The following is a 22175-nucleotide window of genomic DNA, read 5'->3' on the forward strand; positions in this document are numbered from 1 at the left end:
CACTAATGATGAAATTGTAGCTTCTAAAACATAGCCCTATTTATGACCAAAATGGCCAAAATTCAATACCCCATTTATGACCAAAACGGCTGAAAAACCATACCCTTTGGGGCCACACATACCTATATAGCCCATATAAGGGAGTAACCCCCCCCCCCCGGGATAAAATGCAGAAAAATCTAGGCTACAGACTAGGGTTAGGTTTAGATGTTTGGATTTATTACATTCACTCCATACTTACAAAAATAGTGATTAAGTAATGATTCACGCAAGAGGTAGGCATTTGAAATCCAAAGCTGCCGACTAAATTATTAATCAAATTAATATCTTTGCTTCTGACTGGCTGAAAAGTCAAAATGGGAAGTGCTGTGAAAGTATTATTGGACTATTTTTAGTGCTAAATTCGATGCCAGCACCATCAGATTGGTATATGCCGAGTTTCGTTACCATGGGAAATGGGGAGCTGGCTCTAATGGAATTAAAGAAGTTTCTTTGCTTCGGCCACCATTTTGGATCGAGATATTGTTGACGTTCCTAGTTCATCGTTATCAGAATTGTTCGGTCAATCTCTAGTTTTGTTTTTATCTACATTTATAAAAGTTATATAGGTCAGTGTTCCTGTTATTTTTGAAATGAAATCTGCGATTTTAGTTTGAAGAATGCCTCGAAACGCTTCATGTTGTTGCCCACATCACAGCACGTGGGGACATTTGGATGGCACCAAACTCAGGATCGCCTCAAACCTTGAGTTGAAGTTCTGCAAAGTTAATGAGGATGGTCAATGCAAAGGTTGAAAAAGAAAGATATGCACGTGTTGCAGAAGTCATATCCAGTTGGAAACTAAATGTGATAAGCTAGAGGTAAGATAAAACCTCAGATACGTACATGTATGGTATGTTGGTGCAGTGTGTGCCTGATTGTGATTTTTGCAAAAACCTTCATGTTTTGCAAAAGAGAATATTTGTTGTCCACAATAGTGGTAAATCTATACAGCTAAAGCCATGTTACGCTGTCAATTTTGATGCCTCATTTATACTAGAGGTTCATATTCCTTTTCTGTTGTTCAAAACCAGAAAACAGTTTCTGATGCCTTGCAAGGAGTGAATGCAGAACACTATGAAATTGATGATAGCTCTAGGCCAATCCTGAATCACTGCAATGATAAAGTTTCCATGCCATCTTTATCCAAACCTGAAGTGGTTACAGCTCAGATGAATGAAGCTGGTCCTTTGCCACCTGCTCGCCCATATCAATGCTAGGGCAAAGCATGAGAACTGACATTAGATTGGAAATAATAAAACTATTCCATGATTTGTTAAACACTCATGTACATGGTGATGCTGAGGCATTCAGTGACCTGGTTGATGACCTGCTGGAGTCAAAGAAATGGACAAGCTTGTTTGGAATCTCAAGACAGACGAAGATAAAAACATCACAAGCAGGTTTCTCTCTTCACTGGTCAATGAGTACCAATTTCATGAACTAAGTCTAACAGCCACATTGCTTTTCAAGGTGTTACACCTGAAGCTTTCAAAACACAAATTGATGCGTGACTTCTCCGCTTATGGCGTTGGGCTCATCTTGTTCTTTTGGATTTCCCATCTGTTTTCAAACTAATTTAGCAACCCATGAAGGGTTTGGCCACTTGAAGTTTTAAAAAACATCTCTTGTGTTTAAAATATGTCTTGCCTCCACGGGGCACACAGTGCAAAAATCAGTTTGATATAATCGATTCTTGAAATGACTAGCAAGTCCAATATTCAAATAATAAACTCATTATTGCATTCTTGAAATGATTAGTGGGTTCAATAATCAAATAATGAATTCATTTATGTATTCTTAAGGGGTACACTTGACCTGGTTTGAGTGTAAGGAATACACTTACCTCGTCATCATCAACAACTGACTCATCATTTTCTTGAGTTTCTTGGTCTTCTACTTCTTTTCTTTGGTCTTCTCACCCCTAGAAACTGTAGGGAGAACTTTAAAACATGTTTCATCTCTCTCCCTTTTAGCTGTCAATTTCCCTCAAATGTCTACTGATGTTAGTAGTTGGTTATAAATTAAGCATGAGTGACCTTTTCATTTGAAACTTACCGATACATATGTCCTCCTCTTGTTGCCACCACAATTCCCTGTCTTGCTGTAAAAGTTCCCTGTAATAATTTACCAGTTTGTATTAATATTTATTATAGTTTAAACGTTGTAGTAACAGAAATTGCAAGACTTCTTGAATTTGGCAGATTAGATTGGAAAAGCGTCATCTAGAACAAATCGATTTCAAAAAACTCCCATACACTATGCAATCATGAATGATTACTGTTGAGTACACCAATGTACCACAAGCAATAATTACACTTTTGACTTTTGCTGTTTAAGATTGGTTTTGGTTAAAAGAAGAATACATCGCAAAGAGAACAAATCATGTTCCCTACTCCATCAACAATTATTTGAGAGAGTGGAGTATTTATTTGATTGGAGTGGGGGAGGTACAGTGTAGATCCAGAAAACTTCAAAATTCTTAAAAACACAGAAGTTCTTCAATTCATTTAAATATAATTACAGTAACTCTACCTTCCTTCCAATAAAAAGTGACCAAGGTATTACTTCTGCATTTGTTAGGCCAATATAGTATCCAATGCAGCAAACCTAACTAATATCACTGGGCTCTAGTCTTACCTGTTTGTTCTAATAGCCTGAGCAACCTCATGAGCATCCTCAATTGCCCCACTTAGCTGTCCAGGAAAGTTGTCTTCCTCTCCATCAAAAGGAAATTTTTGATATAAAACTTCCATTAGGTCTTCTATTTGATTTCTTCACCTGCTCAAAATTCACAACCTAGGTTCTTCTCAAACCTCAGGAACCATTGTGTAATGTTTTTACAGGGATATTCTTTTCACCTTTCCTGCTTTGGGAATTTCTCCCCGATGAAATTTACAATTTGCACTCTTTAAACAAGGCTAAATATGGTGGTAATTTCTGCTGTATTGATATCATCATGCATGAGAGCTATTATTAAGTGTAAATTAACTACTCTTGACATTACCTCTTATCTCAAATAAAAATTTGACACAGACACATGTACAAGCAAGAAAGCACTGATCACCTGTCAAAATGTTTGCGACAACTATTCTAGCTGGTGATATCGTCAGATGCATGATGTGCGCCTGGATGTCATTTGGGCTATTAAAACGTCCCTGTTTTCCACAGGCTACAATACAGAGATCAAAGGATACATCACTTGAAACAGACTTAAGAGCAAACTTTGATAGCCTTCATGCAAGTATTGTAGCATCAAAGAGTACAAAGAATCTAGATTAAAGCAACATATATGTAGCATGCACAAATTAGTTACCTTCCTCGTCAAACTGGCTTCCTTGCAAAGCTACATGCACATAGCAATTGGCCAGCTGTGGCAAAAGGTCTGTCGTCGTCATTAATGATCTGAGCCAAAAAAAATTAACAGTTAAGGTATCTGCACCGACAAATTTTCAACATTTTCTCTTAAGCTCAAAATCTATCAGCAGTAAGTTTAGGTCATGTAATATGCATATCCATTTTTTTTTTTATCAGACCATCACATTCAAGAAAAAATCTGCTCTAAAGTTGCTCGATTTACTGTAAGGTCAAAGAGAAATTTTGACTTCCGTTTCTTTGGAATGTGACTGTGGGGGCCAGCGGAATAGAAATTTGACTCTCATGTTCACTGGTTTACCTTTCCCGCATGCTTCCCGGCCAAAGATTTCCAGAACAAAGATGGTTGACGGTTCTGTGAACTGCGAGGCTGCTTTCCTCTATTTTTCTGCCAAATTCAAACAAACCGGGAAGGTATTTTCTCTTTCTCTTTTGAGTTTTGTTGAAAGTAAAATTTCTCAGAAGACTCTTTACTGTTTTCTACTGATTATTTGTTTAGATTTGGTAAAACACCTGAAGGTCTCGCAAATCTTCGCACGGCAGCGAGAAAGCCTGTAGAAACAGCTGAAAGGATGTGGCATCGCATCTACTCTCGGCTATATGGAATTATGTGGGTAAGTGACTTGTATATAATTTAATGGTAAGTTCTCGATGGTAAAAAAGATCCCAAACATTTCTCTATCTTTATGTAGTGGTTGCATAACATAACCTCTTGGGAAATTATCACATTCTCATCCATTGTACTCTGCATTTTAGGTAGTTGTATCACTCGAGCAAATGCAAATCTTTCATTTGTATAATGAAAACGTTTCTGTTGATGTTGTTGTCTTAGATGAATTTGTCATTTCGTTCTTCAGCATGGATGTAAAATAGGCCGAGGTCAATTTACTGGGGGTCAACCGACCTTTGTATTCCCAGAATGTGTAAGTGGTGCGTGCCATTGTTCAAGAGGATGTCCGCAACTTCAAGGACCCAGTTGGTCCTCATCTAAGTTAATGCTTCTGATTTTATATGGTATCAATGACTAGGAAAAGGCAAGACCAATCCCTCAATGTTCATTTATGCTTATGAACTCATTCAAATTTTGTTTTAATGGTTTGACTGCTGTTCAATCAAGAGAAACATTTTTCATCTAAACGTTCAAAGGTTGAAAATTTGAGAAAATGTATGTTACAAGGCTGTGGCTGTAAACATGTTAGATTGTTGATGACTTCTGTGTGTTTTTTAGGTATATCATGTCACATTGCAAGACCTGGTGGACGCAAAGTGGCCAGCAGTCAAAAAGGAAAAAAGAATAAGAAGAATTAAATTTATTATCTGTATTCTTTTAGACTGTAAGAATTAAATAAATATTATATCATAAAGCCAGCGTGTGTTGCTGTTATCCTGTGCTTCTTTCAGAGGAGCATCCTGAAATCAAGGCCAGTGCATACACATTTTCTGCCATCGGAGCATTATTGTTGTGTTTGAAAATAACAATAACAATTATTGTGATGGCCGCAATGCTACTGTAATTTTGTGGCTTGATTTTACCCTTGGTTTAATTTTTTTTTGTTCCAACCTCATAAATCATGGTAACATTACTATACCCAAGAACAAAGGAAATTAACATAACAACAAATAATAAATGTGAAGCACAACATATTGATTACATTAGCTTGTGGAAGTCGTACCTGTACTGTCTACTTCAGCAATTGGAACTAAAGACTTTCTTATGCAGACCCTGAGCATAAGTCAGAAAATTTCATTGTTCAAATTTATTAATATTATAGCCAAGCACTCTTCAACTCTAAAAATTGAGTAAATGTAGTCAAGGGATGACATAATTGATAAAAGTTTCATCTCTCTAATGTCATTTATAAATGATCAATTTTCAAATTCTTAAAATGGTGAGATTTGACATACGTACACCCTTCATGTGTGCCCCCTCCCCACTCAAAAAATTATCTCTTTGATAACATCTGATAACAGTGGTTAAAATTATTATCAGGTGCAAAAACAACCTGCAACTATGACTATCAAAGTTAATTTGATGATTGTGTCTTATTGAGACCAAAACTTGGCTCATCGTCTTTTCTCAGAAAATCAAATTAGTACACTAAGTGCTAATCCAAGTGTTTACAGCATGTTAAAAAGGCCAAACCCCAAATTATACTATTTACAGATAAATATTTTACCATTAATGATTGGCTGAAATCACCTCGCTAACTCTTCATAACCAGCAAACTTGGAAGGATGTATACTTGTTCAGAGAAAAAGATGATAGAAGGTGCAGTTGCACAAGTGCTTTGTTAGAGCTGGAGAAAATAGTGAAAAAAATTCAAAGGTGTTGTCGAGACGAATAAGCCAAATGAGTACCTAAACTCGTGGCAAAAACAGCAATGCCGACTGCTATTCCAAAAATTTCTGCTAGACTACATATGCCTCTTATCTTGTATTTGCCACGGAAGGGGAAATTGGATTTGGCTCTCTTTGCCTTGAAGAATATTATTATGCAGATCTGGGAGGTTGATATCCATCTTGGCTATCCTTAAACTGCATTCTTCAGATCATAAATAGCCTCATCCAATAGCTCCAGTGGGGAGGGTAATTATTTATAAGAGGCTAATGGGTATCTGCCGCTGGATGGGGTCGCATGATTATTTATGGTGAACAAACATACTGGAATGTTTGTACTGTAGGTGAAAAGTAAATTGTCTTCATTCAGTATAAAGTAGATACAAAGAGATTGACTAAAATGGGTCAATAATTGGCCACAGAGTACACTATAATGACAACCCAGCAGCACATACCGAGCCAAACTTAAACCAATTACCCCCCCCCCCCTGCCTGGGGTCTAATATTAGCTTACTATTACCTGAAATGTATTTTCATGAGATGATCTCTTTGAAACTAAACCTGACCTCATAGACAAGCAACAGTCACTTTTTAGATTTCTTGTTCAAAGGGCAATCTTCATGAGATGTCCGCTGGTGCTGGGTTGATCCACAACGACACTTTTTTTCCACTCACAACTAACAGGTCATCCTCATTTCCAAGAATTGCATTCACTTCTGAAACTAGCTGGCCATCAGCATCTTCATCCTCTGAATCTCCTCCATAACTGTGCCTAACTGCTTGCTGTTTGACCCACTTTTTCCTTGCCTCCTGATCTTCTGTTCTGGCTACTTTCATTCTTATTTGCTGTTGCTTCCATGCTTCTGTTTGTTGTTTATTCACTTTAGCTGCACGATCCTGTACACATTTGATGAGTGCCTCAACCGCTGCTGGAATGACGGGAAGGTTCAGCCTTTGGTAAAGGTCTATGTTGCCTCTGACTTTAAAGCACCATGTCATGTTGCCTTGACATAGGCCAGCATTAGTTGATGCCATGTAGTGCAACCTTGGATGAAAATAGCAAGAAAAAAAAGTTAACAAAAAATGTCTCTAGTCCTAAAAGCCCAGACCAGCAAACTGAAATAAATTTTATTTCTCTAACATTTTTCACTCTGTGTACCTAGATTTCCACGTAGTCTATCCAAAGAAACACAGACACGTTCTACAAATACATTTTAGACCACAGTCTACTGTCAATTTAGGTTCCCATAGAGTTTGGCTACTAATGGATAAGTCATACAAATGAAAGGTATATACTGATTTGTCACATGTTTTACTTCCAGTTATAAGCCATGACACAATCCTGGGTGATGTACAGTACATTTAGGTGGTGAATAAAACAAATTATAAGAGACAGACAAATTTTAAGATGGCTAACTGGACAACAAAACATCTACAAGAGTTGGAGCATGCAATCACAACTGCAGAGACTCTGACTTTTTGACCAGAACTGGGGAAGAACTGTGAAGCTTGCCTCACAGAGCTTTGAATGGCCTCGACCCATTTCAGGATGAATGACACTGTCAGCCTCATTTGTTCTTCGCACTCTATTCTGTACGCAAGCCAATGAAAATCACACTTGAGTGGTGTTCTTGTCTTGTATGGCTCCCAGTGCATTTAATTTGATCTTCTCATTTCTTGCAACTGCAAGTTCTTGCTGGATGAAAGTGACAAGAACCACTTTCATCCCAGTTATAAATGTCCCGCACATGGTACTTCGAGAGGACCCTGACACGCTGCGCATAATCATCAGGATTAATACACTGTTGCAAGCAACACAAATGGTTTATATGGGTACGTTTGATAAATGAATCAGATATGCAGCCACAACCAGCCCTGTGTTGTTTGCATTTGCGCTTCGCAGTCTCAATTTCAGGACATTTTGCTTTGTACTTGGATTTCATATGTTCTGAAAATTCCTTCTTCTTAGCAACCTCTTTCAAGTTATTGCTATGAGCTCTCCCCACATGTCCTCCACATTTATATACCTTGCCAGCAGGATGATGCAGACTGATGGCCTTGGCTGCACTTGAATCCCCATCCTGCCACACAACCTCAACCTTGCACCCCTCATTCTTTGCTTGCTCATAACATTCTTCTGCTAGCACACCCTCCATCGACTTTGCTGTGCCCTCATACAACCCCTCCTCGACAACACCATCCTTCCCCTGCCTGCATTTGTGCCCATACCAGAGTAATCCACCAGTCAAATAATTCTTAACAATAAAAGAACCATTTTTACTAAAATGTCCACAAGTATGCCACACTCCATCAGAAGTAACAACAGCTCATGTCCAGCTACCCAGTTTATCTTGTGATAATTCTTGCAGGTTTTTTTTTCTTTTTCGCACATTTCATCAAGAATATCCTTTATGTGCGGGTATGCCAGTTTAATAACATCGTAGTATCTCTTCTTGGATATGCATGAAATCCCCAAATACTGTCTCAAAGTTCTATTGAAGTTAGCAAACCCATGACCAGACAGGAAAAAAGCTACTGCTAAAGCAAGTCCAACCACCATTCGTTTCGACCCCTCCACAAAGACAGATCCTTGAAACATCAGTGACCCTTTTTCACACCCACTACACATAAACCAAACATTAAGGCTACCTCCCAGGCCTGTAGGTTCCACTTTGGAGACCACGAGAATACCTGGAAATGAAAGTAAAGAAAATACTACTATTGCCAATGGATCTGTTGAAACTGAACTGTAATAGATATACATAACAATTGAGAATGGGCTTGTGCTTGATCAAGTTGATGTGACAATACACACACACAAAAAAAGGAATAGCTAAGAGTCAAAACCTGTCGCTCATTCAGAAAATCTTCTTGATCTCCAGTTGAGAATCAAACTCATGACCCTCTGAGTACTATTTTGGACACTCTTACCACTGGGCCACTGGAATGCTAATGGCAAGCAGGGTCAGAATTTAACTATAAGTACACCAGACTCTTAGGACTGCATTGGGAACTTACTTGAAATTTGGTCCTCCACCAGTGTACAAACCCAAGAGTGTATATCTGTATTGTTGGAATATTTATCTTTTTTGTCTTGAAAGGTCTTATGAATGATGTCTTTCATTAGACAAACACATTGCATACAAAACAAGTAAAATTAGCAAATTCTCAAATGGTTGCACTGACCATCAAAAGCCAAAATACAAAATTAATCTCAATTTTCTGGTCAAAGTGAAAGCAAATTAGGAATGGAAATCTTACCTCTGCAATCAGGCATTGAGAAACAGCTGGTCCTGATGACTTGCTCAACGAAATCCAACAACTGTGTAGATTCACTAACAAAAAACCGCCGCTCTATGTCCACCTTGCACTTCTTAGTTTGAGGCTCAGCTGATGAATCGTTGTCGCTTTCTGCTTTACTACTCTTGGAACAGCCTGCTTTTTCAGTATCACTGAGCTCCATGTCAGGAAAAAATTCCGAACCCTCTGATTCAGAGTGTTCACACGAGGCTGAAGAAGCATTAAAACAAGCCTCCAAATTTCTTGCAGCTAAGGTTTGCGCCACTGCTTTCTCTGAGCTGTATTCTGACTTACCTGGGCTGACAAATTTTAGTCGTGTCTTCCCATCTGTTTCGGTATGTTCTTCCAACCATTTTGCTAGCAGACTGAAACTTTTCCTTGAACCAGCTCCTGTACCCTGCTTTCCTGCTGATTTTTTGCTCTTAAAAGATGCAAGTTTCTTCAATTTTGCTTTGCAAACCTTCTACTTCTTCTTGCTACTGGACGCCATGTTGAACACGATCCACTACGCAGGCGCCGTGTGTAACGCATCTACCGGAACTCTGTCACACCTAGCAACGCAGTGACAAAACAAACCCAAGTGGGGTATAGAGAGGTTATTTTGCCTTTTTATATTTCTGCGGGCATTTTACACAGCGGTGTTTCAAAATAGCGGGCAAGAAGTTCGTAGTGACTGTATTGTTATAGAAAAGACCGAAATATCAGTTTTGAGCAAGTGGGTACTTCACCCTCATTTACAGGAATCCATTTTTTTGGGAAAATGGATGGGAATTTCTTCACGATATTTTGCAAATACACCAAGGCCTCTGTGTTTTGGGGATTTGTACTATTATACTTGATGAACTGGGATTTTGCCTTTCATAATACTAGTTTAATAGCATCACAACACAACTTTTTGGCAGACATTTAGTTTACACTCCTACACATAGGTCTACTATGCATAAAATATGTACACACTTAAGCCACCTCCACTGCCGTGAATACTTCTAAATAATCATAATAACCTACCCATGATCAAACGGTCACCACAACTTAATGGATAAAATAAGGAAGTTCTTTTTTTAAGTACCACTCAGAGCTAAGCAAACATCACATGCATGTTTTTCGGAGGTGGATCTAGGGGGGAGATGCAGGGGTGCAACCCCACAAGAGATGAAACCTTGATATTCATACAAGTACAAGATGTAGCTGGGATTATATGGCAGAGTATCGTTTTCAGCCAAACTTTTTCAAGTAGCCCTTTCTGGGAGGGATTCTGAAAACTGTGTGAAATTATTCTTGTAATATATGCAGAAATACTTTTCTCTCTATTCCCATTTACCAGCTAGCTAAAATCATATTGTTCACGTTTGCAATATCTTTTATTTATTCAACTTTGCCTAACTAATTAAAATACTTATATACGTAAAATTTTTATTACTAGGCTGGGAGACCACTACAGCCTAGGCAATTGCAGCGGATCTCTCGTAATATCAATGTCCTATTAAAGTAGAATGTGCAAAATATTCTTGGCATTCTCACATTCTTGACATAAACATTGCTGTACAGCCTTTTCATAATGCAACACTCAAATGTTGACTGAGGAAGCACCACAACCAAATTATGTTGACCTAAAATGCACTGCTGACTCACTAATATTACACATATTATAACCAACAACTCTGACTGGGTGTCTATTTGGGACTAGTGAGTTTGATGAACCCTCATAATAGCTTCCTTGTGCAAAAGACTGTAGAATTCAATAGACACTGCATGTACAAGATAATATAATAAGAATTATTTTCAAATGCCAATTGAAATTAATTAATATATTCCATTTTAAAATTTATAAGCAGTCTGTATAAACAGCCTGTAATTCGATATTTGTCTATTAGTCTAGTCACACTGCACATGTACTACTTGAGCTTTCAAAAACACTTTCAAAAAGTCATTTCAAAAATTGTCAACTACAAACTAATTATAGATCAAGTAAATGTATGCAGGCAATGTATCCATGACTTCTTCATAGTTTCCTTTGATTATACTTGTTAGCCATCATGCCTTGCGAGGCTGATTAATTTCCCATGATGCCTGTATATCTTAGTTGTTAACCATGTGAGTCAGCCATCTTGGATTCACTCCTTGATTAAAGCTTGATAAACTTAACCGGCTTCGGAGCTTATTACATGGTGTCAGAAGTGTCGGAACCCACGATCGCCTGAAGGCCTCTTGCCTCTGTAGTCTGTGACCGTTTTCTTTCTCGCTCCGCTCACCGCCATGGGAAAAGATCGACCAATCTTCGACGCTAACTCTGACGATCGCCGCCGAGCGTTCAAGTTTTTCTTGGCTAACTTTCGAGATTTTTGCATAATGGAGGACTATGTAGACCCCACCAAAGCAGTCGACAGCAACGACTACTGGATCGCAACAAAAAGGCCGAAAGTTATGGCCGCTCTTCGCCGAGCCTTTCCTCCGGCCGAATGGGACGTGCTCACAACCACAATCGACGCTCAAATTCCTGATGATGACAAACAACATCCAGCTAGATGGCTTGCGCAGCTTTCACAGCACTACCTTGGAGAAGAGCCTATCATTCAAAGTACTCACAATTTTCTACGTATTCTGAAACAAGAACCTGGTACGTCAATACAAGATTGGCACACACTGGTCAGGTTGGAATATCAGAAATGTAATTTTCCCACAGCAGTAGACGATCGTTTAGAAAGGGACATTTTTGTTATTGGCCTCAATGATACTTTTAAGCCCTTCCGAAGCGATATCATTGCCAGAGAAAACTTATCAACACTGACCTTCGTTCAGGTAATTTCCAAAGCGCGTGACTTTGAGGCTGGACTGAAAACTGAATCTGCCATAACAAAACACCACCTCAAGGAAGCAGCACATAAGGTTACCCAGCAGTGGACAAATCCAAGACTCCTCACCATCCGAATCGACGTGGAAAGGACCGACCTCCTGGCCCTTCCAGTGCTTCAACCTGCCTGTGGTGTGGGCGTGCACCACATGCCAACCGCCGTGACTGTCCTACCTCCAATGACACTTGCCATGGCTGTGGAAAACGGGGTCACTGGAAACAAGTGTGCCGGGCCACGTCCATACATGTTGTATCAGAGTCAGCTGCAGATGCAGAAGCTGACCCGCAAGCCGACTACATTGTCACTCATGAGGTTTATCAGGTGCAATCTGCAGCCAAAGGAATCTATGTTGACCTCAACATCGGTCCCACATCATCATCACCTCCATCAAAGCACTTCAGATTTCAAGTTGACTCTGGTTGTTCGTGCAATACAATTCATGTCAATGACCTTAATCAGCTGCCACCTATCCAAATTAAACCCTCAGTGGTTCGACTACTGGATTATTCAAAATCCATCATCCCAACCAGAGGCCAAGTCACACTTCACTGCACTCGTCGTGGCATGTCTTATGACATAGTGGCTCAAGTCATTACTTCTCAGCAGTACTATGCCCCACTACTAGGCCTTGCTGACAGCACACGCATGGGAATTCTCAAGTATGATGTGGACACTGCAAATACACTGCTCACTGCCCCAGTGCTGCCTCTGCCACCACCTGGTGAGTTAACATTTGATTACATAAAGTCTGCTTATGCTAACTTATTCGAGGGACTAGGTGAACTGGACGAGCCCTTCTCCTTAACTCTCAACCCTGATATCCGACCTATACAAGCCGCTCCCCACCGTTATGCTGCCCCTAAACTTCCCACCATCAAAGAGGCCTTAGACAAACTTGTTAACACGGGACAGTTGATTCGGGTCAACAAACCCACACCCTGGATCTCAAATATGGTGGTTCGTGAGCGCCCTGCCTCTGACACAAAACCTGCGAAAGTTCGTATTTGCCTAGACCCATTGCAAACAATCAACAAAGCCATCATCAGGCCAGTGTACCCCATTCCTACTCTAGAGGAAAACATCCACCGCTTCCACCGGGCCAAGATTTTCTCCACATTTGACATCAAGGATGCATTCCAAACAATCAGATTAACTGATGAGTCGTCCTTTCTGACCACTATGCACACTCCATGGGGAAGGTACCGCTGGACTCGACTCCCTTTTGGTATCAGCTCTGCTCCTGAAGAGTTCCAGCGTCGTCTTCATGATATTCTTTGTGGCATGGAAGGTGTCGTCAATATTGCTGATGACATTATTGTGGTTGGCCGTGGCGAATCCCTGGCCGATGCACATGTTGATCATGACAACACGGTATTTGAGCTCTTGAAACGACTCTCTCAGCACAATCTTAAACTAAATCCTGACGAGATTAAATTCAAAACATATACTGCACCATTTATGGGACATGTCCTCAGCCCAGAGGGGCTCAAACCAAGCACCGAAATTACCAATGCTGTTTTGAATATGCCTCAACCTCAGGACAAGGCGGCCACTCGACGTTTCTTGGGCACCATTACTTACCTGTCCAAATTTTGTCCCAATCTGAGTGAAGTGGTTCGCCCTCTCCGTGACCTTACACATGTTGACCAAGAGTTCCTGTGGGCTGATCAACATACCGAAGCATTCACAAAAGCCAAGGAGTTAGTATCCAAAGCTCCCTCCCTTCGATACTTTGATGTAAATGCCCCAGTGGTACTGCAAGTTGATGCATCTGAATATGGTCTTGGTGCAGCCCTACTTCAGCCTGTCAACCATCCCAACACCTGACGTCCATTGGCAACCTGTTGCCTACAGTTCCAGCTCCCTCAGCCCAACTGAACAGTGCTATGCGCAAATTGAGAAAGAAACACTTGCCATTGTGCATGCCTTTCAGAAGTTTGACCAGCTACTCTTCGGAAAATCTGGGATTACTGTCCACAGTGATCACAAACCACTGGAAACCATTTTCAAACGCCCTTTGGCCTCTGCCCCGCGCCGCCTGCAGAGCATGATGCTCACACTCCAGCGCTACTTATTCCAGGTGGAGTATCGCAAAGGATCCTCACTCCTTATTGCGGACACTCTTTCTCGTGCACCTCTGCCAGAGACAACACACAAGGGAGTCCATGATGAATTGGTGTACCGTATGGAGGCCTGTTCTGGTCAAAATTGTAGTAATAAAATTGCCCCACAAGTCAGTTTTTTCAGTCAATGTTTTACTTTTTATGAGCTTGCTGTGTATTTTCATCGGCGGTACAAATTTCTTTTTCTCGGTGTCTGCTTATTTTTTTTTAGCAGCCTGAATTATTTTAATTTAGTCAGGTCAAATTTTTTGTGGGTACTACGAATGAATTTTTTCACTCGTACTGCAAATTATTTTTGACTGGTACTGCGAATTATTTTTTACTTGTGGTACTGAGAATTATTTTTTCATTGGCGCTGACAATTATTTTTCAAGGTATCGTGAATTTATTATTTGGCCTACAATACATTGCGGGCTTGCGATCGAGGGGGACTGGCTCGAGTGTTTTGACTTACTAGGCGGCCATTTTGAAAATTGTGCGAGTGCTATCCAAAAGAATGCCAAGGCGAAACATTGTCAGAGAAAGAAACGAAAGAGGTTTTCACCTTTTCTTACAAAATTTGAAAGGAGTCGTTAGTGTGTGCGCAAGTGATGAGGTTTTCTGGACCGAAGATTTAATAGAAGAGACTACGCAGCGGCTGCAAGACTCGTACACAACTCTAACCCTTATTGAGCATGACATGACTTCCCAAATGAGCGATCCCCTTCTTGAACATGTGCGTCGTTTGAAGAGCAATGTGCAATCTCTTCAAAGACTTCTCGTGTCTTGTGAAACTACTGCATCAAGTGCAGAGAATTCTGTTTCATTTTATCCTCAACCAAGTCCAAGGATGGAGGGTCAAGGACCTGGAAGACCAGCCTTGAACATAACGAAAGAACAAATAGAATATTTGCGTTCTATACATTTTTCATGGGAAAAAATAGCCCAGTTGCTTCACATAAGTGTATCAACGCTTCAAAGAAGACGAAGGGTGTTAGGTATAAGTGATAATTTTGAACAATATTCAGACATATCTGATGATGAGTTAGATCAAATCTACAAAGAAATAACTGCAGCTGATACAAATGTCAGCAATGGTGGATTTCTCACACCAAATATTGGTAGGAGACGATTTATTGGAGCCTTGAGGAGTAGAGGGTTGCGAGTTCAACGCTGGAGGGTGAGCAACTGTTTACGACGGTTAGACCCTGTAGGCACTGCTTTAAGGTGGCGGTTGGTAATTTATCGTCGAAAGTATAATGTTCCAACACCCAATTCGCTGTGGCACTTTGACTCGGCCCACAAGCTTATCTGATGGAAACTTATAGTCCATGTTTGTATAGATGGATTTTCACGTTTGATTACCCATTGCAGGTGTTGTGACAATAACAAAGCTGAGACTGTATTAAGACTTTTTGAGGAGAGCACAAAAACCTATGGGTTGCCATCAAGAGCAAGATGTGATTATGGGATGGAGAATGTTCTTGTTGCCCAGTTCATGTTGGAAAGAAGAGGCTTAGACAGGAGAAGTATATCACAGGATCATCTGTTCACAATTGCCGGGTAGAAAGAGCTCACAGGGATGTTTATGCTGGCGTCCTGTGTTTTTATGCAAAGTTATTTGACGAAATGGAAAAAACTGGTATTCTTGACCCTTTAAATGAACTGCATCTGTTTTGTCTTCATTACATATACTTACCAAGAATCAATAAATCTCTTGAAGAATTTGTTGATCAAATGAATCAAAGGCCAGTGTCAACAGAGCATAATATGTCCCCTCTCCAGCTGTGGACGAGTGGCATGCTGCAAAACATGAATTCTCAACACACTGCACTTACTGTAGATGAAATGGAACAGTATGGTGTTGACGCTGATGAATCAGTTACAGTGAGCGATGAAGACTACCAGGTACAGATTGATCCACCAACCTTTGTGCTCACAGAAGAGCAAAGGATGCAACTGCCAGATCCCTTTCAATATGACCATAATCAAGGTCGGAACAATTACCTTAATAGTGCCGAGCTCATGACATTAGTCCTTTTCAACGAGGAAGAAACTTAAGAATAGAAGTCACTGATGGAAAACCCTGTTGATGTGAGCGTTTATGTCTGCTTGCAATTTTGAAAACTAGGATTTCTGTGTCAAATAATAAAAAACTCAGTTTGTTGCTGCTTTTTGGAGGAAAGATTTGAACTCAACCTAGATTTTGACTAGACATTAGAGAAGGTAAAGTGCATTACCCTAAGTGCACTGAGTCAGGTTATTACAAAAGAGTCATTTTGGGTCCTTGGGACACTCTGCAAAATTGTATCCCATGATGAACAGAGGGAGAAGTCAGATGTATGAGTCACAATAGAAAACCTACTTTGAAAGATTAAAAAATCATCTTGTTAACACCCACACCCTCCACCTCCCCTCAAAACAACTTGGCTTTTGTACCCATTTTACAGTCAGCAGGTCTGTAGTTCTTCATTCAAAGTGCACTCAATAGCTCCCACTTTCATTTTTCATTAACATTAAGAGTGGTAATGACCTGGATAAGTTGTTACACAGTTGCCTCTTTTATCTTCTTTCTGATTCTTTTGTTTGTTTGTTTGCCACAAACAAAACCCACACCAATGAACTAAAGTAGTGAACACCATCAGAATATGAGAATTGAAACCATTCAGGAAAACATTTTACAGTTCATCAGCCTGAGTTCTATAGCCTATTCCCTGTACTAAGAGTGGGTATTTCTCCCATATAAAGAATTTCCCTGAAAAAAGAGAAAAATGATACTTGGGTTGATAACATAAGCATTTTATTAAAGGAAAGTAATGACAAAGTTAAGTAACAAATACCGGGTATGAAAGTAAACTTTTGCTACCTCTTCCCATAGCTGTCACTAAAGTATTGAGGTACATGTATCAATAAGGCTGGAGAAAACACTATTTAGAGATCTCACTTGAATACATACAAAACTGATGCAAAGCACCATTACTAAACCCAACCAGTTGCAAAAGCTAAGTTGTTAAAATGGAAACCCAAGAATGAGGAATATCCTAGATTGAAGCAGGAATATCCTAGATTGAAAACCATTTTCTGTCAGTTAACTGAAAACTGTTCAAACTCAACATGGCCTGATGTTGTCATGAATAATATTACCATTGTTTAACATGGCCAATGAAACATTTGTGATTAGCAACATCATGTTCAAGGGACAGACTTCTTTCAATCGAACTTGACTTCAAGGTTCAAGTTGTTGTAATGTAAAAACCTTCAAAACAAACTGTCACCTTTCTATAAATTAACTCTTGACAAAGCATAAGTTTCAATTCAAACTTGTAATCCTCATTTCTGAAAAGAGCCTTTTGGTAACAGATATAATAATGCTTAACTCTACAATAACATTATTGGAATCTGTTAAATAATTCCAAAGTATGTGCTACCAAAAGCATAGTCATACAGATTACAGAGTATGTCATCTGAAGGAAGACTGACTGTGCGACTGACTGGGAGATGCAATGTATTAGTGCAAGTGTTTGAAGTAGGGAGGAAGCTCCCACTGCTGGATACAAATCTGATCTGCGGGGAAATGGAAAACCCCAATGCTGGCTCCTCATCTGCGCCACAAACAAATTGCAAAATGTGATTAAGGGTTAGGGCGGTGGATCCAGTGACCCTTCTCCCTGAAGCAACTTCTTTCACGTCTTTGTAAAATGCAGCATATACTTCTTTTTCATACCTCTTAGTATTGGAACCCTCCTCTGCAAACTTTGGTTCCAACAAATGGACAAGATTCCTCACATTGAGTTTGCTAGAAGAGGGCCTGAAAAGGTATAAAAACAAAGGAAGCTTTGCCATCAGTTGCAGGACTCCAACTTTACGTAAACCATTTCGTAGGTTGACAATGCAGGGGGAATGCTCAGATGAATCATCAATAAGTTCTTGAAGTTGTTCCTCAGACAGAAAGCTGGGAATTTTCCCATTCCGTAGAACACTTAATCCCATTATTATACCAGATGTATAGTAACGTTCTGCAAAGTCCTCGATGAGTCCACTGTCAAACAATTTTTCTTTGATTTCTTTGAGAACTAACCTGAAAAACTCTTTTCTAGGTCCCCCCAAGTCCTGAGCTCCCTCTCCCATAAAATTTACCTCAAGTGGCAGCCTTAAGTTGTCAATTAATGCTACTTCAGCTAATGCATCTTGAAAAACATGGTCCCTATCTATTATTATAAAGTTGGTCTTTCCTTTTAGTTCTGTTGAAGAGTCAACTATGTCCAACTGCCTTCCATCTAAAATGTGTTCTTGGGCTTTCTTCAGGATGGCAACTGGATTTTGAAATCCCTTACATTCATCAATAATATTGACAGTAATGTTATCAATGATTCTCAAATAGTCAGCCTCACTGAGAGGCTCTCCATTATCTACAGGCTGTTCCTTATTAGCCGCAGGTTGTACTACATGTTGTTCTCCATTGCCTCCCTCTTGATCATCTACAGTTATGGCTGCATGTTGTTCTCCACTATCTCGCTCTTCATCATCTGCAGATTCGACTGCATGTGCCTGTTCCTCTGCATGTTCCTCTTCCTTATGTCTATTTGTATTTGGCCCTTCACAGTTCATAGATTGCACCTCATCTTGTACGATGATGCTCTCTTGATTTACTTCTGACATGAAATCATCCATACTCCTTTGAATACCACTGTCCACCTCATCAGGGTCATCTTTGACCAGTAAACGCACATACACAGCACCTGTAGAAGCAATGCTTTTCAGCAAAATGTTTCCATTGATCTTCACCCCTGAAGCCAATGTCGGTTTCACTAGCACTCCAGAGATATTCTTCACGAATTCGAACTCAATGTATTTGCATTCCTCTGGAAACTGTGCTTTCACTTTATTGTAAAGGGTTTTTTCATTCCACCCTTTGTCAATTGTAAATCCACTTATAACACGATTTCTACGCTGGAGACTGACCTTTTCCTGGCGAGTTGTTGGTGTTTTTTCACACTGTAAACCCACAATAATAATGTCTTTGATGGCAAACTCATTCGATGGACGGCCAACCCTTTGTGTCGAATTAGAGCGGCGTCTACCGCTCGAAGTAGGAGCAGAACTACGATGAGTTGTTCCTTGCATACTCGGGAATCTTCGGTGCAGTTCACTTACCAAACTTCCTGAACTTCTAGAAGAAGATCCCGATTCTGATCCTGACAGAAGGGCACTAGAAGCAGAACCAGAAGATAATGGACTCGAAGAGGAAGAACTTCGCTGATTACTTGCTGCCGCAGTGTGAGTGGAGTTCACTAGCTGAGAAATTCGACTGATTTCTGTTATAGCATTATTGGCTATCTCACATATCTGCCGTTGAACAGATTTATCCATCTCCAAATATTTTCAATACAATTAAAAGATGAAACCTCAAAGATGGCGCGAAGAAATTGAGCGGGAAAGTACTCAAGCCAGTCCCCCTCAAATCGCAAGCCCGCAATGTATTGTAGGCCAAATAATAAATTCACGATACCTTGAAAAATAATTGTCAGCGCCAATGAAAAAATAATTCTCAGTACCACAAGTAAAAAATAATTCGCAGTACCAGTCAAAAATAATTTGCAGTACGAGTGAAAAAATTCATTCGTAGTACCCACAAAAAATTTGACCTGACTAAATTAAAATAATTCAGGCTGCTAAAAAAAATAAGCAAACACCTCGAAAAAGAAATTTGTACCGCCGATGAAAATACACAGCAAGCTCGTAAAAAATAAAACATTGACTGAAAAAACTGACTTGTGGGGCAATTTTATTACTACAATTTTGACCAGAACGGGCCTCCATAGTACCGTGTGGAGTTTGAAGGGAACAACCCAGAACTCTCTGGTTTCCTGGATGCCACTGTCCAGGAAATCCGAACTGAAGCAAACACAGATCCTGAACAGAAAGCTCTGCATACTCTCATTGAAACAGGATGGCCAAATGACAAAGCCGCAGTTCCTGTCCTCGTACATCCATATTGGTCGGTCCGTCATGAACTTACCACGCACGAAGGACTCCTATATAAACAAGATCGTGTTGTCATACCTTCTTCGCTTCGACCAAGCATCCTCTATAAGCTGCATGCAGCTCATTGCGGTACTGAGTTTACTCTTAGACATGCTCATAGCTGTGTGTTCTGGCCGGGCCTCAACAGCCAAATCACAGACATGTGCACAAACTACACCACTTGTGCACAGCATGCCCAGCAACATCCTCGAGAACCACTAAAGCCTTACCCAGTGCCCACGCTACCCTGGCAACTGGTTTCTCAAGATCTGTTTGCTCTCAATGGGTCTGCCTATTTGGTCACTGTGGACCATTACAGTGACTATTACGAACTTGATCGGCTTCCCTCCATCCAGGCCTCAGCGGTCATACAAGCAACCAAACAACACTTTGGACGTCACGGCGTTCCCCATACTCTCATCACCCACAACGGAGCTCAATTCACATCTGAGGCATTCAAAACATTTGCAGAGAAATATAAATTTCATCACATTACCTCCTCACCTTATTGGTCTCAGTCTAATCTACCATAGGAAAATGAGCGAAAATGAATTTTCGACCCTTGCCGCGAAATTAAGAATTTGTCTGATTTTTACTGGCAGGCACTCTTAACATGTTAACTACTCACATAAAGAAAATGCACTTATACAACATAAATCAACAAATCAAACATCGTTTTAACAATTAATACATACTTAACAGTTATATACTTTCAATGTACAAAATTAATCAAATTATGATTTTTTTCTGTATATTTCACAGGTGTAGGCAATACCTGTGAACACAACTGTAAATTTGATAACTATAACAAAATTTGGCGATCATCAGTGTCTAGTTAGAACAAATGGATTGACAATTGTTTGTCATTTTTATGCAAAAAATAAACCTCTTTAAGTCACATGAACAAAGTTGTACCACTTCGAAAAATGGAAAGGACTACTTACATCCCCCTGAAAATTCAATCTGAGGAGGTAGACTTAGAATGTGTGATATCACCAATAAGAAAATCATAACATAATGACAAAAAGGGAAAAGATATCTTTCTTTTACCATATTTACTCACATATGTGCCATACATAAGAGAAAAAATAATAAGCACGGCCTTCAATAAGCGCTGCACTCTTTGATAACACACACAGCACTTAGAAGCATGTGACCTGCAGAGCAGCGCTTTATATTAGAGCGGTGTATTAATTTTCTCTAGTTTTAAATGCATGTATTTCATCAATTTCCCATTAACCTCTCTTTCCAAATTTTGGCAATGCTCACAATGATTCTGTCACCAGGAACCATAACTAAACCAGCAGCCACGAGTATTGATTGAAAAAAAAGCGCCACATCAATGAGTCAAAAATGTTATGAAGGATGCAATGCCCCTTTGAGTGAATACAGTTTGTCATGTAGCTATTAACTGTCTACTAATCTAGAGTTTTTCTTCTTCACTTTAGAGCTAAGCAGCTGTTCAGCTTCTGCTTCACTGTCATCTTTTCTTGCACTCAGGTGAATTTAAAGTTGTTGATGTTTTGTCTTGATGGATTTAAGAGTTGCCTCTTGGGCTAATTTCAGTTCTGTGTATACTCCGTCTATTAATGCTTTCTGTCTTTTGCATTTTACAGTTGATACATTTTTCTCCTGAATTGACTTTCCTTTTTTAAACTCTTAGTGGCATTTTTTCGATGTCAGCATCATGACTTTTGACTGCTAAATGAGCTGCAGCCATGTGATCTAAATTTTTAGCTATTGTGTCACTCTTTTGTTGCCCCAGCTTGTTTCCACTTTCAATGTTGTCTTTCCCAAATAACTCTTTTTCGTCTTGGATAAGTTTGCAGGCATCTCTCTCAATAAGTGAGGTCTTCCGCAAAGTCCGGCTATGGTAGTTTTACCACAGTGTGATGTTTTGGAAGACTTGACCAGCTGTTCTGCTTTTTCGTTCCAAAAACTGTCTTCTCTTCATTTCCATTTCAGACTTTGGGGCTAGCAATTTTGTCGTCAGTGTATATTTTTATGTTCTTCATTTTTGCATTAATATACTTGTTGTCCCTCAAGACATTCATAAAGGTGATTGACCTAGAGCTGGGTGCAGCATTTGCATTTGTCTCTAATTCGTCTAGCTTCTCTTCAACTTGGTTTGGATAAACTTCCTTTT

At 39.8% G+C, this 22175-nt stretch overlaps 2 protein-coding genes across 2 annotated transcripts in view; both read right to left on the bottom strand.

The window, feature by feature from the left end:
* Nucleotides 1–22175, bottom strand: part of LOC145499888 (uncharacterized) — a 79028-nt gene that overhangs the window by 52871 nt on the left and 3982 nt on the right. The gene's annotated exons all lie outside the window — the stretch shown is intronic.
* On the bottom strand, nucleotides 17209–18244 carry LOC145499779 (uncharacterized). The gene has a single exon (XM_081479306.1). The coding sequence runs from the start codon at nucleotides 18131–18133 to the stop codon at nucleotides 17408–17410; it is 726 nt and encodes a 241-aa protein (XP_081335432.1). The 5' UTR covers nucleotides 18134–18244; the 3' UTR covers nucleotides 17209–17407.

This window comes from Orbicella franksi, chromosome 10 (assembly GCF_964199315.1).
Source record: "Orbicella franksi chromosome 10, jaOrbFran1.1, whole genome shotgun sequence".
In the NCBI taxonomy this organism is placed as follows: domain Eukaryota; kingdom Metazoa; phylum Cnidaria; class Anthozoa; order Scleractinia; family Merulinidae; genus Orbicella; species Orbicella franksi.

Bases quoted from the DNA above. Each gene is read 5' to 3' on its own strand.
- LOC145499779 (XM_081479306.1), bottom strand. From the start codon at position 18,133: ATGGGAGAGGGAGCTCAGGACTTGGGGGGACCTAGAAAAGAGTTTTTC.